The sequence below is a fragment of the Theropithecus gelada genome, chromosome 4 (assembly GCF_003255815.1).
Source record: "Theropithecus gelada isolate Dixy chromosome 4, Tgel_1.0, whole genome shotgun sequence".
Classification (NCBI taxonomy): Eukaryota; Metazoa; Chordata; class Mammalia; order Primates; family Cercopithecidae; genus Theropithecus; species Theropithecus gelada.
Genome location: NC_037671.1, coordinates 105,383,913 through 105,403,474, shown reverse-complemented (window position 1 = coordinate 105,403,474; position 19,562 = coordinate 105,383,913). Strand labels below are relative to the sequence as shown.

General features: G+C 34.8%; 1 protein-coding gene across 7 annotated transcripts in view; it reads left to right on the top strand.

Moving 5' to 3' along the window:
- The window catches only part of ATG5 (autophagy related 5), a 136,568-nt gene extending 118,804 nt beyond the window's left edge, over positions 1-17,764 (top strand). For all 7 annotated transcript variants that reach the window (XM_025383542.1, XM_025383540.1, XM_025383539.1 and 4 more), the window contains one exon: positions 15,546-17,764. Coding sequence is in view for 5 of the 7 variants with exons in the window: in XM_025383540.1 (XP_025239325.1) it covers positions 15,546-15,682 (137 nt within the window). In the remaining 2 variants the exon portion in view is untranslated. The remainder of the gene's footprint in view (positions 1-15,545) is intronic.
- The last annotated feature ends 1,798 nt before the right edge of the window (positions 17,765-19,562 follow it).

Sequence of the window (19,562 nt, the reverse complement as noted above, 5' to 3'; positions counted from 1 at the left end):
ACATACAGAACACCAAGAAAATGCAGAAAACAATAAAACAGTGCCCATAATCCATTAACTGATAGAGACCACTGTTGACAGACAGACAGACAGACACACACACACACACACACTCTTGAATACATGAGATATACATATGTATTTAATACAGTTGGCCCTTCATATCCATGAGCTCCACATCATGCCCACAGCAGATAAAAAATATTTGGGAGAGAAAATGGATGATTATGTCTGTACTGAAGATAAACAGACTTTTTTTTTTCTTGTTATTGTTCCCTAAACAATACAGTACAAGTATTTATATCGATTTAGATTGCGTTAAATATTACAAGTAATCTAGAGATGAATGATTTAAAGCATACATGTGCGTAGGTTATATGCAAATATTATGCCATTCTGTGTAAGGGACTTGAGCATCAGTAGATTTTGGTATCCTCAGCGATCCTTGAACCAATCCTTCATGAATACCAAATGACCACATTGTGTGTGTGTGTGTGTGTGTGTGTGTGTGTGTGTGTAAAATGTCCTGCTGCTCTTGAATCCCAGCCCTATTAATGCTTACTAAACTGTAGGGGAAATTTTCAGTGGCATATTACTATATTGACATAAAAATTGCATAGAGTTATATTTATTATATAACAGAATTTTTTTAAAAAACTTTAAATCCATGAAGGAAAGAGGTAATGCATTAGTATATATGAAGGTAATACTTTAACAGATAATGCTTCTTATGAATGTATTCTGAATTGGAGGAATGCAGTATTACTTGCATGACATATACCACACAGTTCATGAAGAATGATGCATCTAAGGAAATAGTTTGCCTAAGTAGTAGAATTAGAAACAGTGGGTTTGGGGGTAATGTTGTAGTATTCCAGCCTAAATGACTAAGCAAAGAATATGGAGCCCAAAATATGTGTCATTCAGCCTGAGAATGTTGCGATTTTCCTTAGTCAAGTATGCTTGCTTGCCTATACTAGCATTCCTACATGTATATAACGCTTTAAAAATGAACAGAGATTCAATAGGAAGGGGAAGGGCATCTAAAATAATACACCAATACCAGAAGGGATTGAAGGAAGAGACCACTGACTACTACCCAAAATTATTAAAACTGAACAGGGTTTAAGAGGTTATAAATACATTTTATAAAGTCTTCCTTGAACTTTACTAGCCTTTATAGTAAGGTTTCTGATGATGTCTTACACACATCCATGTATCTCTAGTGCTGGGGTAAATGTTTGCTAAACAATCCAGTTACTGAATTCTTTCTATCATTACCACGAAACATATTATTTACGATCATTAAATCATGGAGCAGTTAACATTAAGTTGATTATAATACTATCTTAGAATTCAAATCCATCTTTTCTACTGTGTAATTTTAGCTTTCAATAAGAGTTTTAGTTAAATAATTTTTTTATAATTTAATGATTTTTTAGTAAATTTATAGAGTTGTGCAACCATCACCACAATTTGGTTTTTGGAACATTTCCATCTCCTTGTACTTCCTAGTAGCTAATCTCTGCTCCACTGCCAGCTATAAACAACCACTGGCCTGCTTTCTACCTCTATAATTTGCCTATTTGGATATTTCACATATATTGAGTCATACAACATAGAGTCTTTTGCAACTGTGTTTTTCCACTTAACATTATGTATTTGAGTTGCATCCATATTGAAGCAAGTGTCCATAGTTTGTTCCTTTTTATTGGTGACTAATACTCCATTGGGTAGATACATCACATTTTGGTTCTCCCTGTACCAGCTGATGGGTGTTTGGACTGTTTCCAGCTTTTCACCTTTATAAACAGAGCTGCTAGGAACATTCAAATATAGGTCTTTCTGTGGACGTTTGTTTTCATTTTTCTTGGGTAGCTTCCTAGGAGTGGAGTGACAAGGTCATATAGCAAGTTTATTTTTTATTTTAAAAGAAACTGCTAACCTTTTCCAAAGTGACTGTACCATTTTACAGTCTTACCAGCAGTGTGTAAGAATTCCAGTTTCTCCACATTCTCACTCACATATATTACCATCCTAGTGGTATCTCATGATGATTTTAATTCTCATTTTTCTAATTACTAATGGTATTGAACACGTTTTCATGTGCTTATTATAATTTGTAGATCTCTTTGATGAAGTGTCTATTCAAATCCTTTTCTTGTTTTCTTCATGGATTATTTCCTTATTACTGAGTTTTGAGCATTATTTATATATTCTGGATACAAGTTCTTTATCAGACATACAATTTGCAGATATTTTCTCCTACTCTGTGACTTGCCTTCATTTTCTTTCTCTCTTTCTCTCTCTTTTTTTTTCCCCCAGACAGGGTCTCGCTCTGTCGCTCAGGCTGGAGCGCAGTGGTATGATCTTGGCTAACTGCAACCTCCACCTCCGAGTTCAAGTGATTCTTGTGACTCAGCCTCCCTAGTAGCTGGGATTACAGGTGCCTGCCACAATGCCCGGCTAATTTTTGTATTTTTGGTAGAGACAGGGTTTCACTAGGTTGGCCAGACTGGTCTCGAACTCCTGACCACAGGGGGTTCAACCGCCTCAGCCTCCCAAAGTGCTGGGATTACAAGCGTGAGCCACCACACCCAACCTTGTTTTCATTTTCTTTTGAAGGATAAAAACATTTAATTTTGGTGAATTCCTGTCACTTTTTTTTTAATGGATTGTGTTCAGTTAAATAATTAAAACTTTTTTTCTTATAGACAATACATTTACATATTTTAAACATCAAAGCATATATAAAGGAATTAGTAAAAAGTCTCTTTCCTAACTGCTGCTCACCAAACTCTAACCTAGTTCCCTTTTCTAGAGACAACCAGTGTTGCCATTTTCCTGTATATCTTTAGAGACAATTAAGTAAACTTTTTATTTTTGAACTCAAGCTACATAAATTTTGACTAAGTAACTCATAACTTCTGAGAAATTCCCAGAAATTCAAGAATAAGCTTACTTTTTTAGTTCATTTTCTCTGTGTTATAAGGTGGTTTGTTTTTGATCTATTTAATGTCTATTTTTCTGTGTTTTTGAGGATTTTGGAATATAGATGAGTTATCTTCATTTGAAGTGTAATTAAAAAGTTAATAGTTTTTATTGCTGATAGAGATACACCCCATAAACCTCTTTCCTGTCCATGGCAACGTTGGCTTTCAGTTACTCAGTTCTCTGTATTGTGTTTTTTCCCTTTCTAAGTACTTTGTAATAGTACTTTAAAGAACATTAAAAAAACTAGATGCTGTCTTAGTCTGTTTGTGTTGCTATAAAGAAATACCTGAGGCTGGGTAATTTATAAAGAAAAAAGGTTTATTTAACTCACAGCTCTGCTGCCTGGATATTGGGTATCTCATGAGATCCTCAGGCTGCTTCTACTTACTCATGGTGGAAGCTGAAGGGAAATGTGTGCGGTGGTCACATGGTGAGAGAGGAAGCCAGAGAGAGCAGGGTGGTGCCAGGCTCTTTATAATAACCAGCTCTTGTGGGAACTAAGACAGTGAGAACTCACTTACTCCTCCACACCCAGGGAGGGCATTAATCTATTCATGAGGTATCCACCCCCCGCCCCCAACCCAAGTACTCCCTCCCATTAGGCCCCATTTCCAACTTTGGGGATAAAATTTCAACCTGGGGTTTGGCGGGGACAAGCAACAAAACTATAACAAATGCTTTTGTCAATTAGGAGTAAATGAAATTTAAGCCAGAGTTTAATATTCAAATAACTACCTTTTAAAAAACAAGAGGTGGGGTCTCACTGTGTTGCCCAGGCTGGTCTTACATTTCTCACTCAAGTGATACTACCACTTTAGCTTCAGAAAGTACTCGGATTGTAGGCATGAGCTACTGCACCCAGCCTCAAGTGACTACCTTATTGCACTTTTCCTAGATGTTTTTTTGACAATCTACTTTTTAAAATATGTCATTTTAAATTTACTTTTTTATAGCATCCTTGACTATAGAATGAGAACACCCCAATGAAACCCAAAACCTTGGCAGGAATATGTTCTATAATGATCTGTCCCCTAACAGCAGCACAATTGTCACAGACACCAAATGATCCATATTTGCTAGTCCCAAGTTTATATAAGGTGGTCTCCCTTGATACATTTGTGTTTTATCTGTAAAAATTAAAGTTAACAGTTGTTTTGTAATCCAGGAAAGAGGGCTTACTTGAAATTTTTTATTGTTTATTTTGTTAATGACAAATTTTTTAGTTCAATTCATTTTTATTTCATGGTTGCCAATTTCTAGTTCGTGGATATGGTTAAGGAGTAAGGAGTGCCTAGAGTAGGAAGAAATTAGTTGGGTGTTAATACTGTATTTTACATCTTTAAAGAATTGTATAACTAGAATTTTCGAGTTACCTTTTTTTTTTTTTTTGGAGACAGATTCTCACTCCGTTGCCCAGGCTGGAATGCAGTGATGCCATCTCAGCTTACTGCAACCCCTCCCTCCCAGGTTCAAGCAATCTTGTGCTTCAGTCACGCAAGTAGCTGGGATTACAGGCATGTGCCACCATGCCTGGCTAATTTTTATATATTTGGCAGAGACAGGGTTTCACCATGTTGGCCAGGCTGGTCTTGAACTCTTGGCCTCAAGTGATTCACCCGCCTTGCCCTCCCAAAGTTTACTCTCTTAATTTTTTGCATGATTTTGCCAAAGGTGTCTTAACCACTTAATTGCAGAACTAGGTTTAGAACACAGGTCTCCATCTCCTGGTGGTCTGTTGGTTTTTCCTCTTTACTATGCTGCCGTTTGTTTTTTTCTTTCTTTCTTTTTAACTTTTTGATTTAGTTTCAAATAACATTCTGAAATACTTGCTTTTTCCTAACTATTTTACTTTCACAGATCTTTATTCTTCAGTTTGTGTTTAGTATCTAATCTGCCTACATGCTCTTCTCTTAATAATATTTCTGATACGATCTTAGAAACCTGAGTGTCTACTGTTTTTATTTTGTTTGCTTTGTTGTTTTAGTGTACCTATATATAATCCTGACCACTCTTGTTGAATTTTTTAAATGGTGATTATGAACACCAGGCATGTAAATGAAAAGCAGTCAGGTGCTTTGAACTGACACACACTTTCAGAATACACCTTTATTCTGGTCTTAGACCCAGGTTACAAGACAAGATTAACGTGACCCTACACAAGGAAGGCACACAAATTTGTGAAGCTGTTCTTTTAAAAGAGACAAAGAGAGTCTTTGTTCTCTTAAATTTCTAGGCTGCTCTACGTGTACATCCTTTTCTGGGGGATACACAGTGTGACTTCCCCTGTGGGTTTTTTTTTTTTTTTTTTTTTTTTTGAAGAGTGGAGCAGTGAGGCAACACAGCCACACAACCTTATCCACAAACCTTCCTTTTAGGTGATTTCAGGTGCTGTAGGTGAGTAGATTGTGTGACAGACTTCTCCCCACGCAAACTGTCAAATGCTTCTCTTGACTGCGGAACACACACTTCATTGAAATGACATAGATAGTGCCTATTCTTTTCAGGTATTTTTGATGGTATCTTTCATTGCAGGAGGAAGCCACATCTCTAACACCAGTATCTTTTCTTTAGAAAAACTTTTATCTTTGCCTCTTCTTTTTATTACGTATTTAAAAAAAATTGTCATTTAAAAATCTGTGTAGAGTATCCAAAACATCGAGTCACTATTTCAGTAAAAACCCATTTGCTTCCTGGTTCAGTTCACCTGTAGTATTGTCAGACGTGTCAGACATGAAGTATTTTGACACACCTGCACTCAACTTAAGTTGAAAGCGAAAGACTTTAAGATTGGGTGTGTATGGATAAGAACTTGCTGTCATCACAGATGAAAAGAGAAAGTACTTCATAAAAGTTATGTGGCACCATTGTCTTCTGCTCCCTCCAAGTGATTCAGTGATGAAATACTTTTGTCTGATTTCATCATATGAAAGTCGAATGTACTAGTATTTATGAATACGTGCTTTAGGTCGTTGTTCTTGTGGAGTAACTAATGATGAGCTGCTGCTTGTGGAGTAACTAATGATGAGCTCTTTTGTGTGTTCCTTTCTTTTTTTGTAAGTGGCTAAGGGAATTAGTCAAGTTGGCGGTAACAGGAAATGACCAAAGGTGAGCTCAGGTAAATTGTTTTTGTGGTTTCAGCTGTAGTTAAAATGACTCAGAGATCTAAGCTTCTGTACCAGACCTGAAGTGAAATATTTTTTTCTTTGTTCGTTAAAAATAACGTATCAAGAACATTTATTTTTTACCTTGGAGAATATAAAACACCTATAAGCTTTACCCACTTATACTTCATTTCCCAGTCTTCTAATGTAATGTCCAGCAATGTGGTAAGCTCGGCGGGTGGATCACCTGAGGTCAGGAGTTAGAGACTAGCCTGACCAACATGATGAAACCCCGTCTCTCCTAAAAGTACAAAATTAGCCGAGTGTGGTGGTGCATGCCTGTAATCCCAGCTACTCGGGAGGCTGAGGCAGGAGAATTGGTTGAACCCAGGAAGCGGAGGTTGCAATGACCTGGAACGCGCCATTGCACTCTAGCCTGGGCACCAAGAGTGAAACTCCATCTCAGAAAAAAGGAAAGAAAAGATGGTATTCACATTTTTTCTGCTTTGCTCTATATGATTAGATTATGTTAATAAAGTGAATTAGCTGACAAGATAAAATTTTTTCAGACATAAAGCAATTAGAAAAAACATATAACTCTCATGCTGACCATATAAGGCAGATACTTTAAGTATTTGGACAAAATTGAAGCTGGTTAATATCTTGTGATTTGAGATAATATTTGAGCAGTAATCACATTTGTCAGTGTGATGGCACTGCCCCCAGAAGAATAGGCACTTCAGTTTGCAAACTCATGCCACAGGAATAAAAAAATTCCAATCCCCAAACCTCATCAGATTGCAGGATTTACAGTTTCAGTAATTCTTTAGATACTCATTTACAATTTGAATTAGAAGGAATTAGTATCTCTATACCTTCACATTGTTTGGTTTGGGCAATCATTTAGAGTTTTTTTAATGAATATTCAGTTTTCTTATTTTATAAAATAATGAGGCTTCCCGCTACCATCTTATTGGATGCGTACGGAGTTTAAATGAACTAGAAATTTTTTGAAGTGAGTCTTCATTGTCTTTTTTATTTTTTGAGACTTTATATTTGAATCTTTTTTGTTTCTTAGAGTTTTGTTAGCATTTTTCACAAGTAAAAGAACTGTACTCATAAGAAATTTACAAAGGAAAGTGATAAAGAAGCAATTTTGTTTTTCTTTTTGTTGTTTGTTAATTCCACTATGCAAAGACAAGTAGGCGATGTTCAGTCTACACATAGAAGTTATAAATGTATAATGCTCTAAATGTAAATCAATATTGTAACTGCTTATAAAAATAAAATAACTCAAGTTATGGCAAGAGACATTGATTTCTACTTTCTTAGAAGTTAACTTCTGGACATGATTAGAAGTGCCGGAAGTGTGTCTCTGGTATGGAAGAAATAAGCTTATTTTACTAAGGCATCTTCATAGTCACTGCATTTCCTGCAGCCAGATTGACTATGATCATATACTTGGTAAAATATTTTAAACCTCTTTAAGGCAAGAGGTCCAAAACTAGACTGTAATAGATAGTTGCTGGTAGTTTCACATTGAAGAAAACCATAAAGAGCAAATTGTACATATATTTGGTGTTTAATCTCTTCACAAGTGACCATGGAAAGTCCATTTGTAACTTTGTGGAGATACTGTAAGCCTGACATATGGGATGGGGTCACTTGGCTATAATGGGAGCCTCTCCTTTCAGTCTTAGCCTAGCACTCTCTGCTTTTATTCCTTATTGTGTACATATTTTATGGAAGAAATGGTACAGTGTCATTCACGGTGGGAATTCTAAAAGTTCTTCAAATGTAGCCCTCATAAGCATGTTTAAATAATCTGTTAGGCTCAGTTTAAATTTACTAATTACAATATATTTTCTTAATTTATCATTATACTATTCTAAGATTAAATGAATCAAATTATTTGCTTTGATTGCTTTCCTCTCCCTCCATCTCTTCGTGTTGTCTTAGCACATGGGCAACATTGACTCATTCTGGTGATAAAGAATCTCTTAATTCACTAAGTCCATTGACATATGTTTTTTCTAAAATCAAAGAAATAGTGCTGATTGTTCTCCACTACTGGAAATGATGAGATTACTGGACCTGACAGAAGATGCTTCTGGTTTCTCCTTCTGAATTATTGTTATCTTAATCTCAAGAAGTTAAATGAATTAACTTGACTGTCCCCAAAATGAGAAACATACTCTTGCATAATTATTTCATTTTTAGCACTAGAAAGCAAAATTCTCTTACCAAAATAATGGTATATGCAGACAATTAAAAACAAGTCATCTTTTCATTGAAACAGGTACTGTGGGGCTTCATTCTGACCATATGTAAACAGTACAATTAGTGTCTATATTTTAAATAAAGCAATTAAGTTGAGCTATTCTGTAGTTCATACTTGACAAATATTAATGGACCCTATTACACCCAACTAGAGTTACTGGGTCATTTTATGAAAGCAGATGAAATAATATTGTTTTCAAAGTTTATTTATTTATTAATGAACAAGGTTTAATTTTTAACTTTTACCACATTTTTATCTTATTGTCAGGAAGCCTTGAATCAGTTTTAAAATGGTCTTACAATCACTTAATTTAATACACTTTGCTTTCTATAATTACAGCTAATCATATGGGATTTTTTATATAATTTAAATTTTAGTTTATGTCCTCCTTACTAAGAAATACAAGGATTATAAGTAAAAGTCAATGAAATAATTAATATGGGCACGTTTTTAAATTGTTTAAAATGTTAAGAGTCAAAGCTCTGAAAATATTTTGGACAGAAATAATAAAGATATAAATTGTATGCAAGGAAAGAGATATTTGGTATACCTGGTATTTGGTATATACGGGGATATTGCATGTTCATTAAGACCTGTCCTGCTAAGTGAGTATGGATCCGGAAGAAGTTAATGTAAGTATTTTTAAATGGGTTTGTATTTTTCTGATAAACAGCACTCTCCTTCTGTTTGTGATCATAGGATAAAAGCCCTGTAAGCTTGTATATGTTCATTTTTACTGCTACATCATGTAGTGTGCTCTTAAGATTGAGATCTCATTCCCCAGGAAGCATTTCTGTCCAAGATTAATTGCCCTTTTAAAATCAGCGTTTGATGTATTTCTTTGGCTATATCCTGACTTGGTTTAACCCTCTTTGACCTGACCTCGCTGACTATTACCTCCGTGGCTGAGACAAAATCCTTCAGCATGATGTATGCACTTCACATTTCAGCCTGTGGTTTTTCATGTCGATGGATTCAATTAGTTGGTGTTTTACTAATGAACATATCAGAGGTTAAAGAATTTGTCAGACAGAACAAAATTGTTCAGGCTAGTGGCAATCAGAAAGCTCATCTCTCTATTTTTTAAAACTTTTTCAGCAGTGTTAAGTATTTTTCAGAAATTTTACCTTCAGTATCACACTTTCCAAGATTCGTTTTCTGCTGAATTATAAAATATAAATAGGAAGCCACAAAGCTGAACACAATGATTATACCATTTGATCTTAGAATTCTCCATATTTATAAGTATGAGCTTTTAAGAAATTAATTAAACTGAAATTTTCTTGTTAAAAACATGTATGAATTTCCCTTAAAGATACATCATCCATTTCTTTAAGTCTCCTTTAAATATGAATGGTAAGAAGGAAACTCAAGCACCTCACTAGAATCTCAAGTCACCTGTTTTTAAAGACATTTATAGATCATATTCCTTGTTGAAACTGGCTTAGTTAAATAAGACCTAAAACCCAGATTGGGATGAGAAAGATAGCAGCCATTAGTAATAGAAATCTTTAGAACTCAAATTTATCACATAGTGCGCATTCTCAAATGATATACTTAAAATGTATAACATAAAGATTTTGAAAGGTTTTTGTTTACCTGAATGTTTTCATCTTTTTTTAAAAAATAACCTTACCTAAAGTCTATTAAATGATATATCTATAGTGCAGTAGGGCTCATTTGACTTACAGGTGGTGTGCTCCTCTTGAATATATGTGTTGAGAGCACTATTAAATAAATGTGAAGGTTTATAGTACTTAAGAATATTTCTTAATGTCTTTTAATTTGCATAATCATCGAGTCTGGGTTTTTGTTGTCTTTTAAAAAATACATTTATTAAAATCATGCCATACTGCATAAAAATGGAACTGAATAATTCAGGAGGTATTACCATGAGGCCAAATTCTTATAGCCCTTTGTATGCCAATCACATAAGTGAATCCATGGTTTTTATATATCTTTTGATTATCTAGTACTAAAAAAAATGAACTTATTCTTATAACTTGTGTGTAGGAAGAGAATTAAAATCACTCTACTTTTTGTTACTAAATCATGACCTTTTTAAAACTGATCTTCTCTCCTCACATACTTTATCAGTTATATTTTTGACATCATTATTTTTTATTAGAGAGTGAGCAGGAGAGAGGGGTGGAGAAGAGTCACTCATGTTATTGAATACCTGTGTCCAAGTCCTGTGCTAGGGTCGCTGCTGAGTGCTTTGCTTGGATATCCCATTTAATCCTTCGTGTAACTGGAGATGAGAATTCTCTGTTCACACTGTAAGATGAGGAAATAGACACTCAGAAGTTTAAGTGAATTCCTTGAGAATTCAAAACTAATAAATTATGATGGCTTGCACTCTGAAAGAAATATTTTGCTGTTTAGGCATAAAAGACCTAGATACTAGAACTGTGAGACATGTTAGTGATCCTCTACTCTGGACCAGTTTGCAAACTGACTCACAGAGTTAAATGAGAAGCTATCATGGGTTATAAATCAGCAAGCAGAATTTAGGAGATGGTCTCAATCCCACATTAGCAAAAACTGCCATATCTTTACCTATGTTATATATTGGGTTTCTACATAAAATTTTGTTTGCAGAAAAATTCTACACTGGTATGATCATAAGATTCATTCTAGGGAACATTTTTAAAAAAGACTTTACCCCAGAAATTGATTCAGAAAGTCTGGAGAGGAGCTCAGCTCAATATATATATACACACACACACATATATATATATATAAAATTTTAATTTCCCGCATGATTCTGATGGTCAGCTAGATTTTCAAACCATACATCTATACAGGCATTTTCATTTTATATATAAAGAAACAGCTTCAGAGTGATGTGAGACCTGGTCAGAGCCCTTCATTGCCAGAATTGGAATTCAAGTTGCCTAACCCCCAATTTGTCTTTCATTACTACCTTGCTAACTAGTGGTGCATAATTGGCCCTCTCTCCTTTATGTCTCATTTATATTATTGTATATGGATAGCATTCATTGTATACATGTCTATATGTAGGCATCATTTTTTAGTATATACATAAGAAGTTAACTTTGTGATTTCTATTAATGACTTGTGTAGTTAATGTGATTTTTCTTTTTTCTTCTTCGTTTTTTCTATATGTAATTCTTACCATTCTACTCATATAACCAAAATCTACCTGAATATATTTTTTCTAAAATGTAACATTTTTTTAAATGTTCACTTTTAAGTAGATGCTGGTTTTATAAAGTGCTATGTGGACATTCTACAAAATAATGAGATGTACTCTTCAAAATTGTAAAAGTTAAGAAATGTAGAAAAGGCTAAAAAACGGTTGCAGATTAAAAGAGAATAGAGAAACATGAAAATTAAATGCAATATGTGCATCCTTGACATGACCTGAATGTGTCCCCCAGAATTCACATGTTAGAAGCTTAATCCCCAATGCAGCAGTGTTGGGAGGTGAGGTCTTTTAGGGGGTGTTATGCTGGTATGAAAAGGGTTTGCAAGAGTGGGTTCACTGTCTCTTGTGCTTCCACGTTCTTCCATATGAGAACACAGCAAGAAGCTCATACCAGGTGCCAGCACTTTGATCTTGGATTTCCCAGCCTCCAGAACTGTGAGAAATAAATGTTTGTCCTTTATAAATTATCCAATTATAGCATCACAAACAGACTAAGACAGTCCTGGACTGAATCCTAGATTGAAGAAAAATACATTATTGGGATAGTTGATAAATTTGAATATGGACTACATGAATATATTATTTCATATATCATGATATATCAATATTATTTTTTATTGTGATAACTATACTGTAGTTATGTAAAAGAATATCTTATATTAGAAAGGGTACACTGTAAGTTTGAAATCATAACAAAAATTACTCTCCAAAAAGTGCCCTGTATAAAAGAAGTTCATGTAGAACTAGTTCACTTGATTACTGTCTCATATGTTTGCCTACCTTAAAGCTTCAAGCCAGCTTCTTTTAAAAACCTGAGTGGGAGAGGCGTACAGTAACGTTTTTCTCCTGAGTCATTTTCTTTGTAGTGACATTTCTCATTCTAAGTCTAGATTCCCATTTTGAAACACAAAGACATGTTTACCAAAAATATTGTTTACTTTAGCAGTATCAAGTGTTTCCTTTGTACTGTAAGAAAAAAAGAGACCTACTGATTTTTTTTTTTTTTTTTTTTACTGTTTTATTTTATTATTAATTTTTGTTTTTACACAGGGTCTCACTTGTTACCCATGCTGGAGTGCAGTGGTGCCATCACGACTCACTGTAGCCTCGACCTCCTGGGCTCAGGCATTCCTCCACCTCAGTCTCCCAAGTAGCTAGGACTACAGGCGTGCACCACCATGCCCAGCTAAGCTAATCTTTGTTTGGTTAAGTTTTTTTATTTTTTGTAGAGATGGGATCTATTGCCCAGGCTGGTTCTCGAACGCCTGGGCTCAAGCAGTCCTCCCACCTTGACCTCCCCAAGTGCTGGGATTACAGATGTGAGCCACCACACCTGGCCTGTTTTCTTTTATTGGTTTTGATATTGCTAAAATATTCCTCATGCTTTGTTGTTATGTATGGTACCATGAATTAATGATAGCATGTACATTTGACTTATCTGGAAACATTTTTGACTTTGTTGTTTTAATAACCAAAGCAGTCTTTACAGGTAGAGTTATTCTACGTGGTGGGGCTAGCTATCAGAAAGCATTCCAAAAAGATTAATTTTGACAGTGTAATTCTACCAGCAAAAACATTATCCCAGCAGTGAGAATATTTATTAACTAATTATGGTATATGTCAGGTACTGTACTAGGCACTGGGGACAGAGTAACAAATAAGAGAGAAATTTCGATTTGAAGTTTCAAGGGAACTGCTGTCCTAAAAATCCCTCTGTTTAAAATTTTGTTATTGAGGCAAGTCAGAAAATAAACAAAATACATAAATGCAGGTGAAATATTTGGACATATGTAGTCCGTGACAAAATAATATGTTTAAAACCTTAAACTGTTCTGTTGAGGGATATGACAGTCTTAGATTCTTTCCTTAGTTACTTAAATTTAGTTAATGACACTTTAAAGTGGCCCCAGCTTCTAAACCAGAGAATCAATGCTACCTATTCAGGGTTTGGGTAAGGGGATTTATTAGGCTTGTTACAGTGTTTGAATAGTGCTTATGTCCTCCAGCTTCTGTTGTACAACTCATAAACTCTAACAATCCTTTTGTTGTAACGTGGTTGGTCTTTTGCCTTTCAGATATACTGTGCATCATCAGTGGATTGTATACCATATTGTATTTGCTCCCACATTTAAATATTGCTTTAGACATAGTATTTTTTGATATTGAGTTGTGACTTGTTTCTTCTGCTCTTTCATAGTATACAAAGGTGACTCTGGCTTAAGGAAAAACTTTAGAGATAAGGAACTTTTACTCTTACACCACTATTCTTTCATTTTTTGACTCAGTGCTAAGTAGGAGGAAGATTCTGAGAATATTAAAATATTTCAAAGAAATATACGAATGTGAAGAGAATTATACCGGAAATGTTTTCAAATATTCTAAGAAAGATTTAATACAGTAAAGCTGTAGCAAACTAGAACTTACAAGCAATGAATCATTCCAGATAGCTGAGGGTTTCTCCATTTGAATACCAATGTTTAAAAAATCTTCCCAAAGTACTAATACTGTGCTTTCTATAGTATTCTGTATATAACTTAATATTTTATTATGAAAACAAATCATTGCATTAACACTGTGATCACAACTGTGTAAAAAATTATGTATAGTTGCAACAAAGAAAAAATAAGGAAAGCATTTTTTTAGGTTAGTAGTATTACGAAGTGATACCTTTTTTCAAAATTGTTTTAAGCTATGGCGCAGTGATTTGGGAGTTTGTTTGGAATATTTTATTTGGTTATCTTTGGAATTGTTAGTATGTTAAGTTTTTATTTTTCACATTCTTTTATCAACTCTGTAGTGTTTTGTGTCCTCTGTTGACTGTCACTTCCCGGGACTGTGCTGCCTCTAACAGGAAGTCTAAATATTTCTTTAAAAGGGTCTCTTGTTTCAGGTGCCAGCCAAGTCATTATCACCATACATCATCAGCTCATTTTGCCCAGACATTAGAGCACTTAGAGATTCAAAAGTCATTTGGAACAGAGCAGAAAGGAAAACGGAGGGTATTTCTCCTTTATAGAGTTTGTGATTCCCCATTTCCTTGTTGTCTTCTGTCACCAGGAAGCTGAGCAGTTAAGACATTGTATTTTGAAGAGATGGTAAAGGAGAAAAACCCAAAATTGTGCTAGAGGAGTAACACAGAGTTTCTTGATGGTTCTATTTTTTTTTTTCTTTTTCATTAAAGGAGTTTGGCTTTGCTTTTTTTGTTTTTCTATGACAAAAAATATTTCTGTTTACTTTAAAAGTTGTCAGTACAACACACCAAAATCATGAAAAACACAAAATTAATCTTTAGTTTAATTTGGAATACAATTGAATTTCAAAGAAAGGTGTGAATTTCAGCCCCCTTTTAATTAGCAAGTGGATGTTAACAAAAATCAATCAGGCTTGGTAACTCTAAAACAGGAATCCCTGAGTCAGATTTGTAATCCCTTCTCATTAAAATTTTAACTGTTATTCAAATAGTATCTCTAAGATATTTTGATACATACTTGAAAGCTTTACTGAAAACAACTAAAGCTCACCTGTGTCTTATTAAACATCTCAAATACTGATCTGATTCTTGATTTCTAGTCACATTTCTATTTTACATTTTCAAAATACGTATGGACCTACTTCATATACTTGTCATTTTAAATAACCATACAGTACAGTTTTTAATGTATAACTAAAATAAATTTTGGTCATTGGTACAATGGGCTGTTTTTGCCACTATAGTTTCATTAACGTCAATCTTAAGTAAGCACAGTAATTAAGAAAGAAGTAATACTTTCACATACAGCAACAGAATTTTTATCAGAATATATTGTAACCCTCAGGTTTCTGTTTTGGGTGATACATACTGCAACATTTGAACTTTCTCCATGTCCACATTTCCTGTTCAGGGGACAGAACAGGTTTAAAATCCACTTAATGCACTCAGGATTCTCAAAAGGCAACAGATTATTTTTTCTTCAACTGTTCTGACTTTTATTGTTGTTGGATTTCTTTCTTGGAATAGATGGGGAAAAAAAGAATCAAGTGATGATTCATGGAATTGAGCCAATGTTGGAAACGCCTCTGCAGTGGCTGAGTGAACATCTGAGCTACCCGGATAATTTTCTTCATATTAGTATCATCCCGCAGCCAACAGATTGAAGGATCAACTGTTTGCCTGAATGGAATCATCCTTAAATGGAATTTATCAGAGCATGTCACCCTTTTGCTTCAATCAGGTTTGGTGGAGGCAACCTGACCAGAAACACTTTGCTGCTGCAAGCCAAACAGGAAAAAGATTCCATGTCAGATAAGGCCATTGGGCTGGTCTTACTTTGCATCACCTCTGCTTTCCTCCACTGCCATCATTAAACCTCAGCTGTGACATGAAAGACTTACCGGACCACTGCAAGTCTTCTGTAAAATATAATGAAGCTGAAACCTTTGGCCTAAGAAGAAAATGGAAATATGTGCCACTCGATTTGTATTTCTGATTAACAAATAAACAGGGGTATTTCCTAAGGTGACCATGGTTGAACTTTAGCTCATGAAAGTGGAAACATTGGTTTAATTTTCAAGAGAATTAAGAAAGTAAAAGAGAAATTCTGTTATCAATAACTTGCAAGTAATTTTTTGTAAAAGATTGAATTACAGTAAACCCATCTTTCCTTAACGAAAATTTCCTATGTTTACAGTCTGTCTATTGGTATGCAATCTTGTAACTTTGATAATGAACAGTGAGAGATTTTTAAATAAAGCCTCTAAATATGTTTTGTCATTTAATAACATACAGTTTTGTCACTTTTCAAGTACTTTCTGACTCACATACACTAGATCACTTTTTACTCTGTGTTACCATTTTGACTGGTCGCCATTGGCATGGGGTGGATATAGGGCATAGGATCACTTGTCTCAGGATCTGTCATAGAATTTCTTGCTGCCAATTAAAAAACCTGTGTTCTTTACACACTACACTTATAAATGTTGTAACTGTTCATCTTTGCTGTTTTATCACTGTAAGCCTGTCAAACCATAGTATCCTAAAGCATCTGTATATAGTAATTGTGCATTTTTGGAAAAACCCATTCCTTCCAAGCTAGTGTTTTTCATTGGCTCCAGGTCTGTGCCAATGAAAAACTGTGGTCCCCTGGTAGTCAGTCTTTTGAAGTTTAAAGATTACCTGTCTCCTGACTGCAGTACCTTTTCTTTAATTTTTACCAAAAATATCCAGAGGTTACTGGAGTTCTTATTCAATATAAGGAAAGTTTGCTGCACTTTATTACCAAGCCTCTGGGATTTTACCAATCAAACATATTTGTGCATTACATTTCGTTTCTTGTGAGCTAGCTTGCTGTCCATATTGAATGTTGACCCATATGAATATGCTAAAAGACTTACAGTAGCAGACACGATCATGGTTTTAGATCCCATAATAAAAATGAATGTTTTTCTTATAAAAAATTATATGAATGCTGAAGCGAGATTCTACTATTGTTCATTGCTTCCTTTTCTTTTTCCTTTTGTGATTTTCACTGATTAATAGCACATTTCTAAACAAAATTGGATAAAGTTAGTCAAAGACCAGATATTCTGGAATGGAAATTGTAAAGCTTAATCAAAAAGAATAACCAGTACCGAATACAATCTCAGAAAATTAGAAGCAAGTAGAAAACAATTGGTTGATGTAAACGAAAGTGCCATTTTAGTAAAGGCAGGAAAAAAATAGCAATATTTGAGTTATGTAAGGATAAAAAATCCACTGACTTGTATTTTTGCACAAGAGGCTGGTCTGAATATGATTGTTCACATTAAGAGTGTTTATTCGTCGGTTCGGTTTGGGGATTTTCCCCCTTGATGTTTTGACAGATTGAAGTGAGCTTCAGTGAGCGAAAGGATCAGAATGCAGGGAACACTAACCTGTGATGAAGAAAGTGTGGTAAGAATGGAAAGCCAGAGTAGTTTTATACAGACAAGACCAGTATCAGGCCTTTGCAGTAGGCTTGAGCGACCTTCTGATCTAGATTTGAAAGTAAATAATTTTATCAAGCCATTGCCCATTTTTACTTCCTCATTCATTATTGTACCAGCATCATAACTTTATTACTCTAATCCCAGGTAAGTCAAGCCTACATAATGCCCCAGAGGAAGAGTAAAACCAGAAATTCATGCTGGCTTAAATAATCTATTTTTGTTTCTTTTTATTTGAATATTTAAATTTTATGGTTTATTAAAAAATTAAATAAATGTTGTGTCCGTCTTTATTTAAAACAAGTTACCTGTTGGTAAAATCATTAAAATTTCCTTAGTCACAAACTGTCATAAAAGTTTCTTGGAGAAATAGAAAGGATGGAGGGATATAGAAGAGAATATAAAAGAAAATTGGAGAAGAACCCCAATATCTTTATTTGACTAATAGTGAATAGTGACCTCCTAGGAAAATAGAAATATGTTTTTAAATATTGGCATTGTTAACTAGGAAGGAATAAGTTCAGATTAAATCCTTGTCCTTTATAAATGATGTTGATTTTCATTTGGATGACCTAAATTCTGATTATGGATAGAGTTGAATTGATAAGCACCAAGATTTTCTTACAGATTTAGGGACCCGAAGTAACTTGTTTGTAATTTAAGTTGACCTATCAGTCTTTATAGGATGATGAGGTGTAAACCGTATTCCAATCTGAGTGTGAGGTGAATTCATTTAGTGTACTAGTCTTGTTACATTTATCACTGGAAACAAGCTAGGAGTTGATCGTTTTCTGAGAAAACAATATATAAGCTTTGACATTGTGTGACTGTAGTTTTTAATGGTTATCCTTCTAGAGTATTTTTTTAATAGACTACTTGAGATAACCTTTTCTTCAGTTTTTAGAAATTTGGTTTATGTGTGCTGGGCGCGGTGGCTCACGCCTGTAATCCCAGCACTTTGGGAGGCCGAGGCAGGCGGATCACGAGGTCAGGAGATCGAGACCATCCTGGCCAACATGGTGAAACCCCGTCTCTACTGAAAATACAAAAATTAGCTGGGCGTGGTGGTGGGCGCCCGTAATCTCAGCTACTCGGGAGGCTGAGCCACGAGAATTGCTTGAACCCGGGAGACAGAGGTTACAGTGAGCCAAGATCCTGCCACTGCACTCCAGCTTGGTGACAGAGGAAGACTGTCTTTAAAAAAAAAAAAAAAAAGAGAGAAATTTTGTTTATGTGGGTCATACCAGAGAATGACAGTCTCACTTTTATTTATCATATTATTGATATTTAGTTCTGAGGTAAGTTGGGTTTCCTGTTACATGTGCCAGCATGGTTGAAATACAAATGTAAAGCCTTGGGGTATGATGGGAAAATCAAGTGTGACCATATTTATGAGTATTTGAACCTATTCATTGTCAATGGATGGAGTCCATCAAAATACCTATTTGCCTGAGTCCTGTCATCCTCTTGTTTCCTAAATATATTTATCTCCTGGTCTGAAAATATTAAAAATTACAGGGATGGTAGAGAGGAAAGAAGAGAGGCATGCCTCTTTTCAGATCATTTGAGAGTAAGTGAAGACTTGGACATTATAAAAATGTATTTACTATGTAGCTCTCTTTGACAAAAGCATCTTTTATATTATCAAACGTGAATTATAAATTTGATTCTTTATGCTTACAAGCAGATATAGTACTACTGTAAAATCTAGTAGGCACAATATAGTAACTATGGAGTGAAAGACTCAATTTTTAGGTCCTTTAGGTAGCTCATTAAGTACTTAGATTTTTTTTTTTTTTTTGTACTTTATGTTCTAGGGTACATGTGCACAACATGCAGGTTTGTTACATAGGTATACATGTGCCATGTTTGTGTGCCGTACCCATTAACTCATCATTTACATTAGGTATATCTCCTAATGCTGTCCCTCCCCTCTCCCGCCACCCCACAACAGGCCCCAGTGTGTGATATTCCCCTTCCTGTGTCCAAGTGTTCTCATTGTTCACTTCCCACCTATGAGTGAGAACATGCAGTGTTTGGTTTTCTGTTCTTGCGATAGTTTGATGAGAATGAT